Raw genomic sequence first — 18,405 nt, 5'->3', positions numbered from 1 at the left:
TCTAACAGAAACAAGTGGTGGTGTATCAAACTCAGAACAAGATTTAATACAGAAATCATTAATGTTTGATTTGGAAATGCTTTCTGTGTGTTGTGATAGGATTGGAGGGACAGGTAATATAAATACCTTTCTAATTTGTTTTAGTTCAGAATAATGTTAAAATAAATCTTCACCCTAAGCTCATGCTTTCTGTGTAGTCAGAGGGGCTTAGCCATGCCAAAGTGCAGGATTCCAGTCAGGATCATTGAATTTGGCAGATAGCCCTTATATAGACACTCAGTAGCTCACTCTGCACTACTGTCACAGCCACTAAGTGTTAGTGATTAAACCTTGTGGTCTGGCTGGTCATGGTGGCTCACACGTGTAATCCTAGCACTCTTGGAGGCCAAAGCAGGCAGATCGCTTTAGGTCAGAAGTTGGAGATCAGCCTGAGCAAGAAGAGCAAGACCCTGTCTCTACCAAAAATAGAAAAAATTAGCCAGGCATGGTGGTGCTTGCCTGTAGTCCCATGTACTCGGGAGGCTGAGGCAGGAGGACTGCTTAAGCCCAGGAGTTTGAGGTTGTAGCAAGCTATGATGCCGCCATTGTGCTCTACACAGGGCGACTGAAAGAGACCCTGTCTCAAAAAAAGGAAAAAAACAATCTTGTGGTCTAAAACAGGTGGCTTTCTATTCTCACTGGAGCCCCCTTGTGGTGGTGGGGCTGATACTGAACTATCTTGAAGGGAGCTAGAAGGTGGAATGCTGTGATTGTCTGTGTGTGCAGAGGAATAACAGCTGTGCACATGTACACATTTCACGTGTGTGCACAAGTTTCAGGTGAGTGGGAAACTACTAATGCTTCCCAGAGAGTCCTGGGGAATTGGTGGGGGAAAGGAAACCAGTGGCAGAAACCCCCTTCTGATGTGCCAGGATATCTGGATATCCTCAGGGAGATGTCTGTGGCCATGCAGATCATTAGAAATAATCAGGATCCCTGCTGCTGTAGCCTGTTCTTGCCCTGACCATGCAAATTCCTCTGCTAGGAATTGGAAGTAAAGCTAAGGTTCTTAAAAAGCCAGATAAGTAGAGAGGTGCCGTTCAGGGGCATTGAAATGCTGGTATGGGAGAGGAAATATGCAATCGATTCAAATGACTTCTTGATTCCTTAGTGTAAAAACTGCTAACTGGTAGGTGTTTGGAATATTGGATTTGGTTGGGAGCTCATCTGTCTACTGACAGCTACTTGTCTTCATTTCTATCCCAGGGACGATGGAAAAGAGGCACTCAAATTCTACACAGACCCTTCATACTTCTTTGATCTTTGGAAGGAGAAGATGCTGCAGGACACCAAGGATATCATGAAAGAGAAGAGAAAGCATAGGGTGAGGGGAAAGGGGCCTCTGTTCTACACATCAGTAGGCACGGTTGTGGAGGGGGGATAAAAAGGAAGCCAGTCTTATGTGAAGTAATCATTTCGAGTGGCTGCTTGCTTGGATGCCAGGTGAAACTCTTAAAAAAATGTGTCCACACCAAGCACGACCAAGATGAAAGTATAAATCACACCAAAAATGTGTTTGTTCCCCCCAGCGCTATTAACAATTGAGTATATTCAGGCTGAGTTTTAGAAATTGACTTTTCTATTCACCATTTATTTCTCTTGCAATTTGCACCTGACTCTGCTGGACACTCAAGCTAGGCTAGTACCTTCCTCGCCAGTTTTGCAGCTCATTTCTCAAAGATCAGCACAAGGTTCTGCAGTGTTTGATTTGCAACTAGAGCAGTTTAACACCTTCTGGTTGGGCAGGGACAGGGTGGGGGGTTATGTGTGATTTTGGAGATTTTCCTCTCCCCTTAGACTCCTAGTGGTATGTCTGTGACCCACCAAGTGCACCCTCACAATCCCATTAGCATGGCTGCCAGGAGGCCCAAGAGAGTGCCGGGGGCTAGTGCAGCTGCACAGGCTGAAAAATTCTTCATTGGTTTTTGTTTTGGTTTGGTTTTTTTATTAACCATTTCCCTATATCTGTCCCCCATATATGTAGCTGTCATTACTTTTCATCTTCTTGCCTGACTTTTGTGACAAAGCAAATAACAAATAGCTGTTTACTAACTTCCTAACAATTAGAACAGTTAGAACAATTAGAACAGTTCAAAAATGTGTTCCCTGAAGCTGAGCTCAAAGGGAAAAAAAACATGACTGAGTTACCCAAAGAGGTAGTGGGTTTCCCTCACTAAAGGTGTTGTGAATGTGGGATTGAGCAAATGTTTCACCCAGAGGGCAGTTTGGATTAAATGGCCTCTAGGTCACTCCAAACCCAGTAATTTTGTAAGTTCTGTAGCTATCATATGTCATCTCGGCAAATCATCTCTTGGATTTACATCTATGGAGATGGATAGAATTTTAATGAAGAACTTTGGAAAATGTTCCACAAATGTTCTCTTCCTTTTCATTATAGAAAGAAAAGAAAGATAATCCAAATCGAGGGAATGTAAACCCACGGAAAATCAAGACCCGTAAGGAAGAGTGGGAGAAAATGAAGATGGGACAAGAATTTGTGGAGTCCAAAGAAAAGCTGGGGCCTTCTGGGTAGGTGATGCATTTGTACAATTGGTAACATTCTTTGAAGGGGCTGGGGACCTGGGGACAACAGTCTGACTGCTCTGGCATGACGCCTTTCATACCCCCTAAAGTCTGGCTCTGTGGCTTAGATCAATACCACTGGTAATCAGCTACTTTAAAGTGTATTCATCTGGTGATTAAAAATTGCTAAATAAATCAGGAGATTCAGCAATTTAAATGAGGTGAGTGGCCCATGCCAGCCATGGCTCCTGGTGCCCTCACTCTGCCAGACAATAGTGTGTTTAAGGCCGGGCGTGGTGGCTCACGCCTGTAATCCTAGCTCTCTGGGAGGCCGAGGCGGGCGGATTGCTTGAGGTCAGGAGTTCGAAACCAGCCTGAACAAGAGTGAGACCCCGTCTCTACTATAAATAGAAAGAAATTAATTGGCCAACTAATATATATATATATAAAAAATTAGCCGGGCATGGTGGCACATGCCTGTAGTCCCAGCTACTTGGGAGGCTGAGGCAGAAGGATTGCTTGAGCCAGGAGATTGAGGTTGCTGTGAGCTAGGCTGACGCCATGGCACTCACTCTAGCCTAGGCAACAAAGCGAGACTCTGTCTCAAAAAAAAAAAAAAAAAAATAGTGTGTTTAAAGGCCTCAGAGGAAAGACTGGAAGGGGAAGAAAAGTGGTTTTGGGAACCCTTTGCCTCCAGAGCATTGATTAGAAGGTTGTGCCTGAGAGCTGGGCATTCCACAGGAGTGGGGAGGGCCGGGCAGGGAAGTTCTGCACATCACCAAAGCAACTTTTCAGCCAGCCTTTGTCAGTTTTGGGAGAGACGCTGGCCAAGGGACTGAATGCAGACCTCAGAGACAGTGTGGGAAAGGTTGCTTGGCCAGTATTGAGGCTGTATATCTCTGTAGAGAAATAAGAGATGTCAGTCTGACCCATTTCCCAATACCAAATCACACTGGAGGTTTAAAGGGAAAAAATGGTTTTAAAGCTTGGTTTGATGCTTATCCTAGTGTCTGACCTATGTGACATTCAAAGCCAAGTCACCATGACTGCTTGGCGTGAATGTCGCCCTGGTTTTTCCTCTAAATACATTGCATCCTGCCTGTCAGAGAACCATGCCAGCCTATGCCGGGTGGCTAGGAATGATAAAAGGAAAGAGTTGAGTTGTTCTTGCTTTTAGGAATAACTCTACCATGAAAATCTTGACTTTTAAAAATCTTGACACTTCTGACACTTCTTCTTCATGGATTAAGAGATTTGTTTTAAAGAGTGATGAAGATGGTGAAAGTAAAAACGAACCTTTCTCTCTACTGGGAAATCAGCCCTGAGGGTACCTTCCTTACCTTCACCTCCCAATAAAGGGGGCCATTTTGTTCCCTGGTCCCATCCTGTTCAGACAGGCACTTGTCATAGGTTCAGTGACTCTGAGGCCAGAAGCTTGCATGTTCAGAATGCCAATTATCATGTGTGTCCTTTTTTGTGGAGTGGGGATAGTGAAGATGAGGATTTGCCTCCCATTTTCATGTTGTCCAAGAAGTTTGCTCAGCTGCATGGCTAGTCTATCTGGACATGCTTGTTGGTGAGCCTGTAAAGACATGGGCCAAGCCTACAGGGTTCTGGGCCTTGGGGATTTTCCATATCAGAGCATCTTTTGATTCATTTAGTTCCCTCCAACTCTGTTCTCCCTGGGGTGTGTTTTAGGTGAGTTCTTTAGAACCCAGCAATGATGGAAAGAAGGGGGAGGTGGAGCAGAACAGTCCAAATTTTGCCAGCTGATGCTTGGTGTACTTGTGCTTGTTGCTTGGTATATTTGTTCTTGTTTGAAGTTGTGTTATTGTTCACCCAGAACAAATTCATCCAAGGCCCCGTGCTCTGAGGGACAGCTTTCCATGAGGTAACCCCTAGCACCCTACTTTAATTGCAGCTCATTTTGTTTGATAAGAGACCTAGCAGAGAGGCCATGTTTACTACCACACAGCAACCCGCATTCATCCTTGGCTTGATTTTGCAATCAAATGCCTCCTTGGCCTTTGAGCACTCCAGAGGCTTGCTGACCTCAAAATCAGGCTGTGTACCAGTCACGTGTTTGCAGCTCACTAGCCTGTGGGGCTTGGCTTCACCCTTTGCCACAGGACAGACTTTGGGATTCAGATATAGCTGCACCTAATATTCGGGATAGTATTTAACTGCTGGGTTTGACAAGACCAACACTGGGAAAGAAACAGCATGGTTTTAATAATCTAGGTTGAATCTCATTACTGTAAACAATTCAGGAGGAATATCTATATATTTCACAATAGAATATTTAATCCTAAAATAAAATTTCAGTCTAACAGAAAGTATTTGGGGAATTTACTTATTTTATTTCTCCCTAATAGTTTTTATATTCTTTATAGTAGGTTTTAAGGAGAAAAGAGATTACCACTCAGGCTCTTGAAATGACAGCTTTTGGCATTGGGTTGTTGTCAGGTATCCGCCCACCTTGGTGTACCAGAACGGCAGCATCGGCTCTGTGGAAAACGTGGATGCAGGCAGCTACCCACCACCACCGCAGTCAGACTCCGCTTCCTCACCTTCTCCTGTCTTCTCTGAGGACAACTTGCCTCCCCCACCAGCAGAATTCAGGTAAATGGTGGTACCTCTTCCATCTACTCTTGGTGGTTATATACTCAAGAACAATATAAGAATTCAAAATCTTGGTCAGGACCACAAAAATAACTTCAGGCAAGTTTGTCTACATGATGGAAATAATTAATATTTACCAAGTGTTTGTAAGGCATTATGCTAAACACTGTGTGTTACTTAATCCCCAGAGGAGTCCTCTGTTATTATCTCTGTGTTATGGATGAGTGAACTGTGAGGTACAGGGGGGTCAGTGAACTTACCTAAGGTCATGCAGCCAGTAAGAGGCAGAGCCATGATTGGTCATTTGGACTCCAGGCTTGTACTCTCAACTACTTGCTATTCTGCCTAAACCTGAACAGGTAGAAGTCACCAACTTCTCTCATGTGTTTTTACTTAGCTTTAACTCAGCACTAAATGAAGTGGTACAATCTGCTGTCCATGATATAATTAGCAGTTACCTTGCCCGGTTATCTAGGAACCTAGCAGATAGTCACCTTCCTCTCTTGTTGCTACTGGTTCATTTCACTGCTGTATAGAATTTCCAGAATGAAACAAAGGGAAAGGGGGATGAAACTTCACATCTGTCCATTTTGATATCTGTCAGTATCCCTAGCAGATTTGTACCGAGGACGAGTTAGCCAGTAATGGCTGAAAAGAGGTCCGGGGATTGTTCAGATTTCACTGTCTTCTCACAGTTACTTTTGTCCTTTCTGATGCCTGACAAATGGGAGCTTTGATAGGTGAACTTTCTTCATGGACACTGTTTAATTAGAGACTAAATATGTTGAGGATGCCTCAGATGGAGACCTAAAGCAATGTTCCTTCTTGGCCCTTGAAACCACTAATCCCAAATCTCTTTCCGCCTCCCGAGTCACTTCCTTGTTGCCCTGTCAGATGCAGCTAAGGCTTGAAGGTCTGTGGAAAATTCCAAGATGGATGCCTTCCTAAGGAGTAGCTATTAGTGCAAGACAGATACAAAGGCGGAAAAGAAAACCTTCAGCCTCACACATGGCCTGAGACCTTGCAGCTGCAGCCAAGCAAATCTGCTCCCAGGAGAGGTGTAGCCTTAATCCTCTTTCAAACCTGGGGCAGGAGTCTGGTGGCACATTCACTTCCCATCCCTGCAGACTCTCAGATTGACACCCGTTCTCTCTCAAGTTTTCCCCACATGAGCACTGAAGATGCATTCACCTAAATCTGTATCCCACTCAGGTCTGGTCAGGTTGGCTTGGGTTTCCTGTCCTCACCAGACCTGGTGAATGTTAATAGCCTGAGAAACAGAGCACAGTGGGTGGGTGGAGTTTGAATTTTTATTCCAATTCTTTCTTGCGTGCATTCTTAGCCTGGGCTCCAGGATTGAACTGACAACTGTCCATGGCCCGTTCCTCTTAGAGGAGGGTTCAGGAGGGTGCCTTCTCCTGAGTAGCTGAAAGTTTAGAGGGGGACCTAAGGAATGTCTCAGCCAGCTCTTACATGATAGAGGAATCCCAGGTCTTCTTTCCAGGTAGTTTTCCTCAATTTCTGATTATACTCCCGGCTGGTGGGGAACTCATTACCTTAAAGGGCTGCCTGTTTCATTATTGGTCTGTTCTAATTATACCCAGGTCTTTCTTTGTGTTTGAGCCAAAGTAAAATGGTGTAGTCAACCAAGATGAACCTAGGCTTACAGATAAGCCTAATTATAGGTGAGTGTTCGCATCCTGAGAGTGATGGTGGGTCTTCTGTCTTTGGCCTTTTAGCTACCCGGCAGACAACCAAAGAGGATCTGGCTTGGCTGGACCCAAGAGATCCAGTGTGGTCAGCCCAAGTCACCCCCCACCAGCACCTCCTCTGGGCTCTCCGCCAGGCCCCAAACCTGGATTCGCTCCACCACCTGCCCCACCACCTCCGCCTCCAATGATAGGTGTTCCGCCTCCACCACCACCTATAGGATTTGGGTCTCCAGGGACCCCTCCACCACCTTCACCCCCATCTTTTCCACCTCATCCTGATTTTGCTGCCCCTCCCCCTCCTCCCCCCCCACCAGCAGCTGACTACCCAACTCTGCCACCACCTCCCTTGTCCCAACCAGCAGGAGGAGCCCCTCCCCCTCCCCCTCCTCCCCCTCCCCCAGGGCCCCCTCCTCCCCCATTCAGTGGTATGGATGGCCAGCCCGGCATACCACCACCACTTTCTGATGCCACCAAGCCTAAGTCCTCCTTGCCTGCTGTGAGCGATGCCCGCAGTGACCTGCTTTCAGCCATCCGTCAAGGTAAGTCCCAGTGGTGGGTCTGGGACCGTGGAGCCTTATCTTTCTGAAGTTGGTCTAACTGATTAGGGGGATGGTTGAAGAGGGACTCTGTGCCCTGCCCAGGGAATAGCTTTCTCTGGGTGTGGAGAGAGTGGGACCTCAGGCCTCAGTGCAGCCTGAAAAAATGCTTCACCCTAAAGATATGGAGATTTAGACTTCTTTCCACCTTGGTTTAAAGTAAAGGATTCTTAACCTGAACCTTTGAACTCCTTGGAAATGTATGCTTTAGGTGTGTTTGCATGCATTTTTTTCTTGGGGAAGGATTCGTGTTTTTTTATCAGGTTCTGAAAAGGGTTTGTGCCTCAAAAAAAACAAGAATCACTGTCCCAGCAAGTCATTGTTCAGCTGGACTCAGCCACCCCCTGACCTCCCCCAGTGCTCTGCCATTCACATCCTCCCTCTTTCTGCCCACCTTCTCCCCTTTTTTCTCCGCTTTCCTTTTCTCCCCTTCCCTCTTTCTCTCCTTCCTTTCCTTTCTCTCCCCCTCCCCCGTCATCATCTCATCCTCCTAGAGCATTTATTCTCTTTCTGTCAGGCCAGGTCTGGGCCCAAAGGGTTCTAGTGGTTTGTTGTTGTAATCCTCAAGGAACTTCTAGTTTAGAGGAGAAAATGAAGGGCAGCTGAGCCCCGTTAGAATCGATGGACTTGGGCAGACTGAGGACCTGCTACATGGGGTGTGGTGGCCGCTCCCCACTCAAAGTACGGTCCTCACCAGCCTGAGAGTGTGTAAGCCGAGGAGGACGGCAGGCTTCCTTTCAGGCACACCTGTAGCACCAGGGCCACCAGTTTCATAAAACTCCCTCTTTACTGCTTCTCCTGCCAAACCTTTTCCCTCTTTGCTTCCAGAGGATCCTTCTTTTTCTCTGTCCTTTCCAGTATACCCCCCACCAGTGGCCACTCCCCTTCCCCAGTCCTGGATGGATTCTGAGGCTAAGGACACAACTTCCTCACCCTTCTCTCCCTCTGCCACCAGGCTTTCAGCTGCGCAGGGTTGAGGAACAGCAGGAGCAAGAGAAGCGGGATGTCGTGGGCAATGATGTGGCCACCATCTTGTCACGTCGCATTGCTGTTGAGTACAGCGACTCAGAAGATGACTCCTCTGAGTTTGATGAGGACGACTGGTCGGATTAACTCTTTCTGCTGCTGCCCACCTTCTTTTTCTTTCCTTTCTACCTGCCTTCTTTGATGCCTACAGTCCCATGGGGGAAAAAAGGGAGGGGAAAAAAGAATTTTAAGAGGCCAAAGCCTTCCCTGAAGCAACCAAAGATACATCCAAGTGCTTCCTCCAAATCAACATGTATTTCCTCTTCCCATTGTCAGGCCCTGTGGGGCTCCAGAGCTTCAGTAGCCGGGATGTTCCCTCTTCCCTTCAAGTGACTATTGTGTATTGAAAGGAAGGAAAAACCCCAAAGCAGATCCCTTTGATTGAGTTTCAGTTGGAGATGGTGCCTTCCCCTAGGAGCCATATTCAGCTGTGGTATCCTTCCAAAATCCCTGCCCTCAGCCACTTCAAATAATGCCAGCCATTTCCTGGTCCTAAAGCAGCAAGAGTGGCCTGCATGGACACAGCAGAAGGCAGAGCAGGCCGGAGGGCCTAATCAGCAGTGTGGGGCTGCCTTGTGCTAAGTGATCTCTGTGCCTGGGATGCCCTGTATTCCAGGAGGCAAAAAGTCTCTAAAGGGTGTCTCACCCCCTCTGCGCAGAAATGCTGCCTTTCTGAAGGCTGAGCTTGCTGCCTCCCTCTCAGGCTCTCTTATGGTGAGTATGGTGTTCAGGTGTCCCTGAAATAGCCCTCCCTCACCCCTAGGTGCCTTCAGGCAGCACAGCCGTTTTAACCTCCAATATCTATGACCAAAGTACCCCTGACACACAGGGCCCAGGGCCTCTGCTGGCTGTCAGGAGCAAAGCTTAGAGACTTGGAATGCAGGACTGCGAGGATGATGGCACTCCTTGGGTCCTACCCTCTTAAGGATGCCGAGACTTAGAGATGGGATGTGACTTGCTCGAGGTCAGACAGTTGGGTAGTGACAGAGCTAGAGCCCAGAGTTCCTGATTCCAAGTCACCTGTGCTTTCTGGGACCAAATAATGGGCACCTGCTGGGGTCTGGGCAGAGCTTTTTTGGCTCTGTGCTTCTCCAGACTTCACCATAGGTGGGGGCCCCAGTAGGAGGACTTGGGCCTGTGCCAGCCCTGTCAGTGCTGCTCAGACCCTCCTCCCCTCTCTCAGAATTCTTTGTTGCCCCTTCCCTATCACCAGCCAACCACATGGCCTTGGGAGCTGCCCTTCTGGGAGACCATAAGTAGTGAGAGAAGGAAGGGGGGTAGGCAGCTTTGACAGGTGCTGTTTTCAATTCCTCTGCAGCTCCTCCCCCTTTTATTTCCCCAATTTAAGCATAGGTTCTGCCAACTGTGGAAACTTCAGTCCCTCAGGCTGGCAGCCGTGCAGGTACCTGCCTGGGGGGGCCTGGCAGCCGTGAAGCAGGCTGAAAGGCAGAGGGACTCTGGGTCCTGTTTCCAGCTTCCCCCACACCCTGCACTGCACATGCTGATGTTCCTTCTGTCCCTCCCCCCTTTTTCCCAGAGCTAATACACAGGTGCTATTATTCAGAAAAAAACTGGTCAGCTCTGGCCAACAGTGAGGTTTCTTCTCTTCTGCCCTAACTATTGTGTAGCCTCTTATGCTGAAATCGGCTTCTCCTGGCTTCTCTGGCTTTCAGAGCCCTGAAACAAAGAGAAACAGGATCTGTCTCTACCCAGCACAGCAAATGGTTGTAGTAATTGCCAAAGCCCTCGTAAACCCCTCCGGCTTGAGGAGAATGTGTGTAATCACGGGTACTGCCTCTGTGCCCTTGCTGAATGCTTCCCCTCTGCCTTCTTCCCTGGATCTCAGGACGTGGGGACTGCGCCTGTAGGTTCCAGCATGCCTTCCTGCTGTGGCAGCTCCCAAGTGTGCCCTCTCCCCTCTCTCCAAAGATCAGGTGTCTTTGGCACAGGACTTGGCACCTAGCTCCACACCGAGACACCAAGCTGTGCGGGACCCCGCCTTGTCTCCCACACTTTGGAAGCTGTAGGAGTGTGGGTGCTTTCATCCCTTTCAACCCTAAAATGGCCGTTGAAGGTGCCTGGGCTGCAGCCCAGCGGTGGCTAGAGAGGCAGGCAGAGGGCAGTGGTTCTCCCAAATAGGAGTCCTGGGGCCTGGCCAGGCTGGGGTTTGGGCCTAATGGCTTTGACTAAATTACCCCCATCCTCCTCCTTTCCGGAAAAGGGGGAGCCAGAGCCACTCTCATTTTGCTCTGACCTTGAAGGGGGCGGTATTGGCCTGGCTTCTGGAATGGACAGAGTCCACCATGGAAAGGGCTGGGGGCAGGAGGAGGTGGGGAGGGGCACTGCCTGCAGAAGGTAGGATTAGATCATTAGCTCAGTGACCTCCTAGGGTTTCGATGTGCTGTGTTCTCATCCTACAGCTGGTTTGGTAATGATCTGCAAGTCCCGGAGAGCAACAGCACAGCTCTGCCTGACGCTCTCATTAAAATCTATGCAGCCAAGCTCGGCGCTTTGTAGCAGCCGGCCTTGCGAAGCCTCCTCAGCTCGGGGGGCTGGGGACCCAGTCAGCCGAGAGGCCCTCTGGGCTCTACTTATGCATATGTGCACCAAAAAAAAAAAATTGCTTCCTTAAACCTAGAGCCCTTTAAGATGATAAAGGACCCAGTGCAGGTAATCATGTGTTCTGGAATCCTGTAATTGTAGAATGCAAAGTTTAGTGATTATTTAAACTGGGCTGAAGCTGGTAAGAGTATTGGAACAATGGCCCGTAAGGACTCTTAAGAAGCGCTGAAACCAAGGAGCCTCCTCCCTTCCTGGTTTGCCCAGCCCAGGGGACCTGCCCCCATTCCTGTGGCCCAGGGGCCCAGCTTCCAATCGGCAGTATCTGAAGTGACTTGTGGCTTTGCCTTGGTTGTGAGATGGGTACATTCCAAAAGGGGGTGGGGGGGTGGGGGGAGGATCAGTGAGCCCTTGGAGGCTCAGAGCAGCCGCCCAAGCTCTAGCTCCTCCGGTGCAAGCTAGAGCGCCTTCAGAAATGACCCTGGCCAATGTCACCGCAGAGCCAAGGCGGTATTGTCAGGGTTAATGTGAAATCTCTTCCCGTGGCGCCGATCCTCCGACTCTGCAGCGCCAGCTTGGACAGATTGAGGTCTCTGTGGCTTTGGTGACCCTGCTTAAGCATTCCCACCGTGTCCCAGCTCTGCTCTAGGACTGCCTCCCGCTGCAGCCCTCACCTGACCTCAGGGCCTGGGGAGGAAGGCAGTGCTCCAAGACCAGGGGGCTCTGCTCATGAAAGATGTCAGGCTTCCTGGGGGGCATCAGGCTTTGAGTTCTGCGGGGGTCTAGCCAACCTGGGACCAGGTGTTGCACAGAGATGTGCCTCATTCTGTGCCTCCTGCCACATTCACTTTTATAGTGCCTCAGTGAGGGCTAGGGAACAATTTTTGTTATTGTATTAACTTTATCCAGTTAATTCACTTGAGAAACTAACCAATTTTTACATTCTGTCTAGAATGATGTACATGTAGGAGAGTAAGCCGTAATGTTCCCAAAGTGCCTTGTCTTCTCTAATATAAATATATTTATAAGGACATATTCCAGTGGGTTCTTGGGTGTGTTTGCCACATCAAGATTTTAGGGAGTGGGTGTGTATGTAGTGGGGATAGAGTCTGAGAACAGGCCCTTTCCCCTGAGGGTGGGAACGGGCTCTTCTGTTGGAGCTGAAGAGATCTGGGTGGTGGGGTTAGCCAAACCCCTAAACTGACCTTTCCTCTTCTGCCCTTTTCTCAGACCCTTAGAGGACATCCAGTTTTTTAAAGCCCTGTGGCTCCAAGCCTGGCCTCATTTGCTCACCTGCCAGGCTCTTGTGTGTAACGTTTGTACCCCCGTGATGTGATGTTTCCATGTAACTGTTTTATGTATACACATGAATACTCAAATGCCAACATTTTAAATAATTTGATAAAGTCTTTGTAGCCATTCGGTCACCTCAGGTGTGTGTGTTGTTTCTGTCAATCTCTTCTGGGAGAAGAGATTAGAAGGGGCAACACTGACAGCCACAGGTGGTGACCAGAGCTCGGGAGGGGGCTCCGGTGTGGGTGGGCCAGAGGGCGGAAGGCTTTGGGTGTGGCTGGTGCCCATGTGCAGGCGGCGGAGAAGGCTGCAGACCATTCTGGCTTAGGTGGAGACCCGAGCTGGGAGACAGACCGAGACCGTCACCGTCACCGTCACCGTGGGGAAGGGTGTTCGGGAGCTGCTGGAGGGAGCTGCTGGCAACTCCTCGTGTCAGGCAGGAGAGGAGCACGGGCTGAATGCTGATGCTGCCGCCCAACATCTGGCCGGCATCTTGTCTGCCTCTCAGACCCGAGCAACTTACCTTAAATAGAACGATTTACAATGGAATCCGATAAAAGGTTTAGGCTGCTACACGCCCCCTCTCCTGCCTGGGGAAAGCGAGGGGGCTGGGTTTATATTTTGACCCAAAAAAATGACCTACCCAGGAAGCAACGGTTGTTCCGAGCACAGCTGCTGCGGGTAACTGTCCCTGGGGGTAATTTATGAGCAGACACCCGGTTCAGGGCCCAGCAGACGCAGTGGGGTGGCCCCAGGGAGAGGGGCGGGAGCAGGGTTGGTGACTCTGCGGGTCACGCCTGCTGTTCAGAAAGAGAGTCACCCACTGGCGTCCCAGGAGAGGGGGCAGAAGTTTTGAATTGTCAGCAACTGCTGCGCCAGCCGCTCTGAGCTCATCGCTGGAGGTGGGGGTGCAGGGGAGGGGGCTGCCCCTGCGGAGCCCTCCACCCCACCCGCCTGCTCGGGCCTGTGTTTAGTCAGCACTTGGCTTCCCGAGGCCTGACTGACAGGCAGCCAGACACCCGCCCTGGCAGAAGACAAAATGGTGGTGTCGGGAGCCGCCCTTGCTAGGGAATTGAGGGAAGGAATGTGGTTCTGGGAAGCAAGAGGCCTGAGCTTGAATACTGGCTCGCCACTCGGGAGCTGTGACCCTGTGCGCGTCTCGTCACCTCTTTGGGCTGATCTGAGAGGAATGAGCATTTATCGAGCGCCCACTACCTGCCAACGACTGCATGTATTTTATTCCAATCTTGAGAAGCAGGGGTCCCCTATTTAACATACGAGAAAAACAGGTTCACAGAGGTGAAGGGAGTTGCCTGAGATCACATAGCTGGCCAGAAACAGCCACGGCTCAAACGCAGGGCTCGAGCCAGAGCCCATGCTCTGTCCACCGCGCAATTTAAACGGCTTAAGCATTTCTCCATCTAGAATCACAGTCTTTAGAGTTGTAGGGAGCATGTTAAAGGTTTCGATTCTTATCTCCCCCTCCCCCTGGTGTCCAGTTTTACAGGTGCAATAACAGGCTATGGTTATTTTTGCTTTGCTTTGAAATCAAGCGAGCACGACTGAGGACCCAGCTGCCCTAGATAGACCCTTAAAGCAGGAAGTACCCTGCACAGCTGCCCAGGAACAAAGTGGGTTCCCTAGGTGCGGGTGGGAGCTTCACACAGACACACATTTACATACATTTGTGTGCACTCAGACACGTATACATTCAAGGAGACACGTGTAAGTGGGCACACATGAGAACCCAGGCCCAGGGACACATGCACACATTGTGCACAGACCCATGCCCTTGTTTGGACAAGGATGCAAGTCAGCATACCATCGCAGGAACCCACACAATCCCAGGCACACGCACAGGACGTCCTCAGGAGCCACCCTCCCTACTCGCTGCCTCTGCCAGTTCCTCACTGCCCCCTCCTGGCTGCCCAGTGGCCAGGGCAACCTGGCACCATTTCCTGGAAGTTCTGCTCTGGGGTGACTGTCAGCTAGTTCCCTCCTGGATCACAAAGCTGGGAGCAGTTTCAGGTGCCCCCCTGCCCCACTGTGCCTCAGCCTCAGGAGGTGTGGGTGCCTAGGGGGCACTCTTGAAGATTGAGGTCTTAAAAAAAGCCTTTAACATCCAAAGGAATCTTTCATGGTAGAATTGTCCCTTGGTGACAGGAAGGCAGGTAATATTTGGGACAAAGGGTCCTCCCTGTGCTTGCCCACGGAACTGCGCACACATGTCCACAGTGCACACGTGAACTCACGCTCTGCATACAACATGAAAGACGAGCAGACTCCTGGCTGAGAAGACAGAGATTGGGTCTTCTAGCTCCCATCTTTGTGATGCCTCTCTGGGCCTCAGCCTCCTTGCCCATTCAACAAAGAGTTGCCCGTGGTGCTGTCTCCAGCCCCTCCACTCTGGCGTCCGACCGTCTTGCGCACTGACACTGCTCTCAGACGCGTGTGCCTGAGTAAAGCGTGAATCATAATCATGAACCTATGTACTCCTCAGGACAGTCTTGGAAGGATTGCTGACACAAAACCTTTTATTCCTATTTTACAGATGAGGAAACAAGGCACAGAGAGGCACAGCACTTTGCCCAAAGTCACACAGCAGGCTGGCAGCAGACACAGAAATAGACCCTCTAGTTTTCAGTGCCTCTGTCTGCCTAAAAGAGAGCAGAGCACCTGTGGGCTTGGGCCCTAGCCAAGAGGTCTGGAACTGCAAAGCTAAAAGCCAGAGGCTCTGCCCTTTTGTCTAGAAGCCCTGACAGGGTCTCTGTGGCTGCCTGAAGGCTTGCAGGGGAAACCAGAGGTGGTCCCGGGCTTAGACGTTTAGCATGGAGGCTGGAAAAGGCAACTTGGAACTTGGGTGGGTTCCACTGCTCCCTACCCCACCAGTAGACTGAACAAACCTCAAGCTTCCTTTTATGTAAGGAAAGAGGGTTCTTCCCAGCCTGTGGCCACTTGGTTGCTTGTTCATCAAGGAATATACACACATGCATGCATGTCAGGACTCCATGTGTGTACAGTCACATGTGGATGTATGTTGGTGCGTGCCTACATGTACACTTAGGACATTCATAGGTATGTATAACATGTAAGTGTGTGTGTTTGCAAGCCCATATACATATAACTGCATTTTTGTGTTTAGTTGAGGCAGATTTGTGTGTGTATGTACATATATAAATAGTGTCTGCATATGTGGCAGGTGACTTTAGGTACATGTAAAATTTTGCTTGCATCATCCTTGGTATGTTCATGAGTATATTTAGGTATGTGCGAATGTTCACATGCATTGGTATACAGAGTGGGGTAAAACATGTCTACACACACCACTGGTGAGTGTGTGTAAATGTGCATGCAGGGATGGCTTCATGTGACTGTGTACCCATGAATCATAGGAGTGTCCTCCCAAAAGAGTATGACGCCACTGTTGCACCCAGCCCTGGTATAGGGGGTGCCCTGCCTGGCTCCAGCCAGACACTGCCTGGGCTTGCAGCACCCCCAACCTCCCCCTCATGTGCACGCTATTCCCCAGACCCATCCTGCTTGGCCAATTTGCAGCTCTCGCTCCCAGCTCCTGAGAAGGCCTGCAGCAAAGTCAAGGGGCTGGTGGCCAATTAGTGAGGGGGTTAATCAGGGATCTGGGGACCCCTGGGGGGCGGGAAGCTGAAGGCAGGCATTGGGGTTGGCAGGAGCATGAGCTGCCAATCGTGAAGTGGGAGGAGGGAGGGCTGAGCCAGCCGGTTAGTGCTGGAACCGAGGGTCAGCCCATGAATTCATGATTGCTGTGCACAGACAGCAGCTGGGAGCATGTGCGAGTGTGTACGCTGTGTGTGAAAGGGTGTGCACATGCATTCAAGTCCTTGAATGTCGTTCTGCATGCAATGTGTGTATACATGGCTATGGACACTGTATGCACACATGCAGTTGTGTGTATTTATGTGGGTGTGCAATGGTGTGCAAATGGTTTTGAATTTGCAAGCATGCCTAGACCTGTGTGCATATATGTGTATACAGGATAAGTCTGTGTCTGTGTATACATACATGTGTGCAAGGGTGTGTATGCTCCAGCATGCAAACATGCACATAAAGCTGACATAGTCTGTGTGCACATGTGCAATTATGTATTTGTGTGCACAAGTGTGTGTACATTAGTGTGCAGATGTCTGGGTATACGTGCATGTCTGCATGTGAGTGCATGTGTGTGTGTGTTCTCTGAACAGCCAGGGGCCTGGGCATATGTGCCTGCATGTGTCTGCATGCGTGCAGGTCTCTGCTCGGAAGGAGCTGGGGGGATGCGGGGCTGGCGGTTTCCAGACTCCAGGAGGGAATCTGACAGCCGAGCCTTGCCATAGCCCCCAGCCCCGGGAGCCTGTTTTCCAGCCTGCGGAAGCCGTGAGCCCGTGAACTCATCTTATATTAATAGCTGCTGTCTCCTCACTTATTGCAAGGAGAGGCCAACATGGCCCCGGCGGGGGCTCAGCACTCAGGGCTGCCCCCCCTCACCACACAGGGCCAAGGCAGAGGGGAGGACAGAGGGCCCCACCGCCGTCCCAGGCCCTCCCCAGCCCTGCCTGCCCAGCCCACCCTCCCACGCCCTGTAGCTGGCAACCAGGTACCGGGGTTGGAAAGCAGAGGCAGGGAGCCTGGGAGGCTCAGCTACGGTCCCCAGATGCGCGTGCGCGTGCACACACACACACACACACACACACGCACAAGCACACACATATGTGCTGAGCAGCCCTTGCTGAGCACCAGAGGTGTCTGAGCTGAGGGGGGAGAACAGTCCTGCTCTCATACGCCCTCAGCCCGAGGCAAAAGATGCGACCTGCTCTCAGAGCCTCTGCCTAAGGGAGGAGACAGAGCCAGCTCTCAGGAGTTCCCAGTCCCAGCGTTGTGCTCAGGAGCCCCCAGTTCTGAGGAGAAAGCAAGAGAGGAGACTGCAGCTGGGACACAGCCCTGTATGCATGGCCCCCGCTGTGGAGGAAGACAGGCCTCCTCTGCAAGTGTTCACTGGGGAACTGTGGGAAGGTGTCCCGCATGAGTCCCCTCTTCTCAGCCCCAGGAGGGCTCGGCCAGGGAGGCCTCCCGAAGCACGTGGGGAGGAGGTACAGGGAGCCCCTGAGCTGTCTGCAGAATCCTGGGGGGAGGGAAAACCCAACCAGCCTCAACACACACACAGGCTCCCACCCAAGGGACAGATTCAGACACCTCTCAGGGTGGGCCCAGGACCCAAGGCAGAGAGACCCCAGAGGCAGGCTCCCAGAAATGCCTCAGATCCACCCCCAGACAGACAGGAAGCCCTCAGTGTGGGGGCCCAACCCAGGCACTCCCAGACATGGGATGGCAAGCGGCAGGTTTCTGCTTGGGCCCTGGAGCCGGAAGCTGGGCTGGGGGAGCACGGGGCAGAGCCCCACCCGGTGTGGGATGGGCACCTGGCCCCTTTCCTGGACCTCAGTGGCGGCTCCTCAGGAGCATGGGAGAGGCAGCAAGGAGACCTTCCCTACATCACGCCTCCAAAGGTCTGGGTATAACCTGGAGACCCCCCTTTTCCCCCAGTCTGAGGACAGGCCCTCCCACCCCAGTTTCCTTGCTTGCTTTTTCTGGGCTATTCCTGAAACCTACTTCCTCAACCAGGAAAGAAACAGATTTGGAAGGCCGGGTGCAGTGGCTCACACCTGTAATCCTAGCACTCTGGGAGGCCAAGGCGGGCAGATTGCTCAAGGTCAGGAGTTCAAAACCAGCCTGAGCAAGAGGGAGACCCCCATCTCTACTATAAATAGAAAGAAATTAATTGGTCAACTAAATATATATAGAAAAAATTAGCCGGGCATGGTGGCGCATGCCTGTAGTCCCAGCTACTCGGGAGGCTGAGACAGGAGGATTGCTTGAGCCCAGGAGTTTGAGGTTGTTGTGAGCTAGGCTGACGCCACGGCACTCACTCTAGCATGGGCAACAAAGTGAGACCCTGTCTCAAAAAATAAAAAATAAAAAAAAGCAACCGATTTGGAGTCAGATGGACCTGGGTTCAAATCCCAGCT

At 50.6% G+C, this 18,405-nt stretch overlaps 1 protein-coding gene across 3 annotated transcripts in view; it reads left to right on the top strand.

Annotated features, from left to right (window-relative positions):
- Positions 1-12,504, top strand: part of WASF2 (WASP family member 2) — a 76,016-nt gene extending 63,512 nt beyond the window's left edge. For all 3 annotated transcript variants that reach the window (XM_075995557.1, XM_012750617.2, XM_012750620.3), the window contains 5 exons: positions 1,246-1,363; positions 2,438-2,568; positions 5,029-5,184; positions 6,924-7,435; positions 8,448-12,504. In XM_075995557.1, the coding sequence (XP_075851672.1) occupies positions 1,246-1,363; positions 2,438-2,568; positions 5,029-5,184; positions 6,924-7,435; positions 8,448-8,605 (1,075 nt within the window). In that variant the 3' untranslated portion in view covers positions 8,606-12,504. The remainder of the gene's footprint in view (positions 1-1,245; positions 1,364-2,437; positions 2,569-5,028; positions 5,185-6,923; positions 7,436-8,447) is intronic.
- The last annotated feature ends 5,901 nt before the right edge of the window (positions 12,505-18,405 follow it).

The sequence above is a fragment of the Microcebus murinus genome, chromosome 2 (genome assembly GCF_040939455.1).
Source record: "Microcebus murinus isolate Inina chromosome 2, M.murinus_Inina_mat1.0, whole genome shotgun sequence".
NCBI classification, from domain to species: Eukaryota; Metazoa; Chordata; class Mammalia; order Primates; family Cheirogaleidae; genus Microcebus; species Microcebus murinus.
This window is presented reverse-complemented; position numbering and strand designations above follow the sequence as displayed.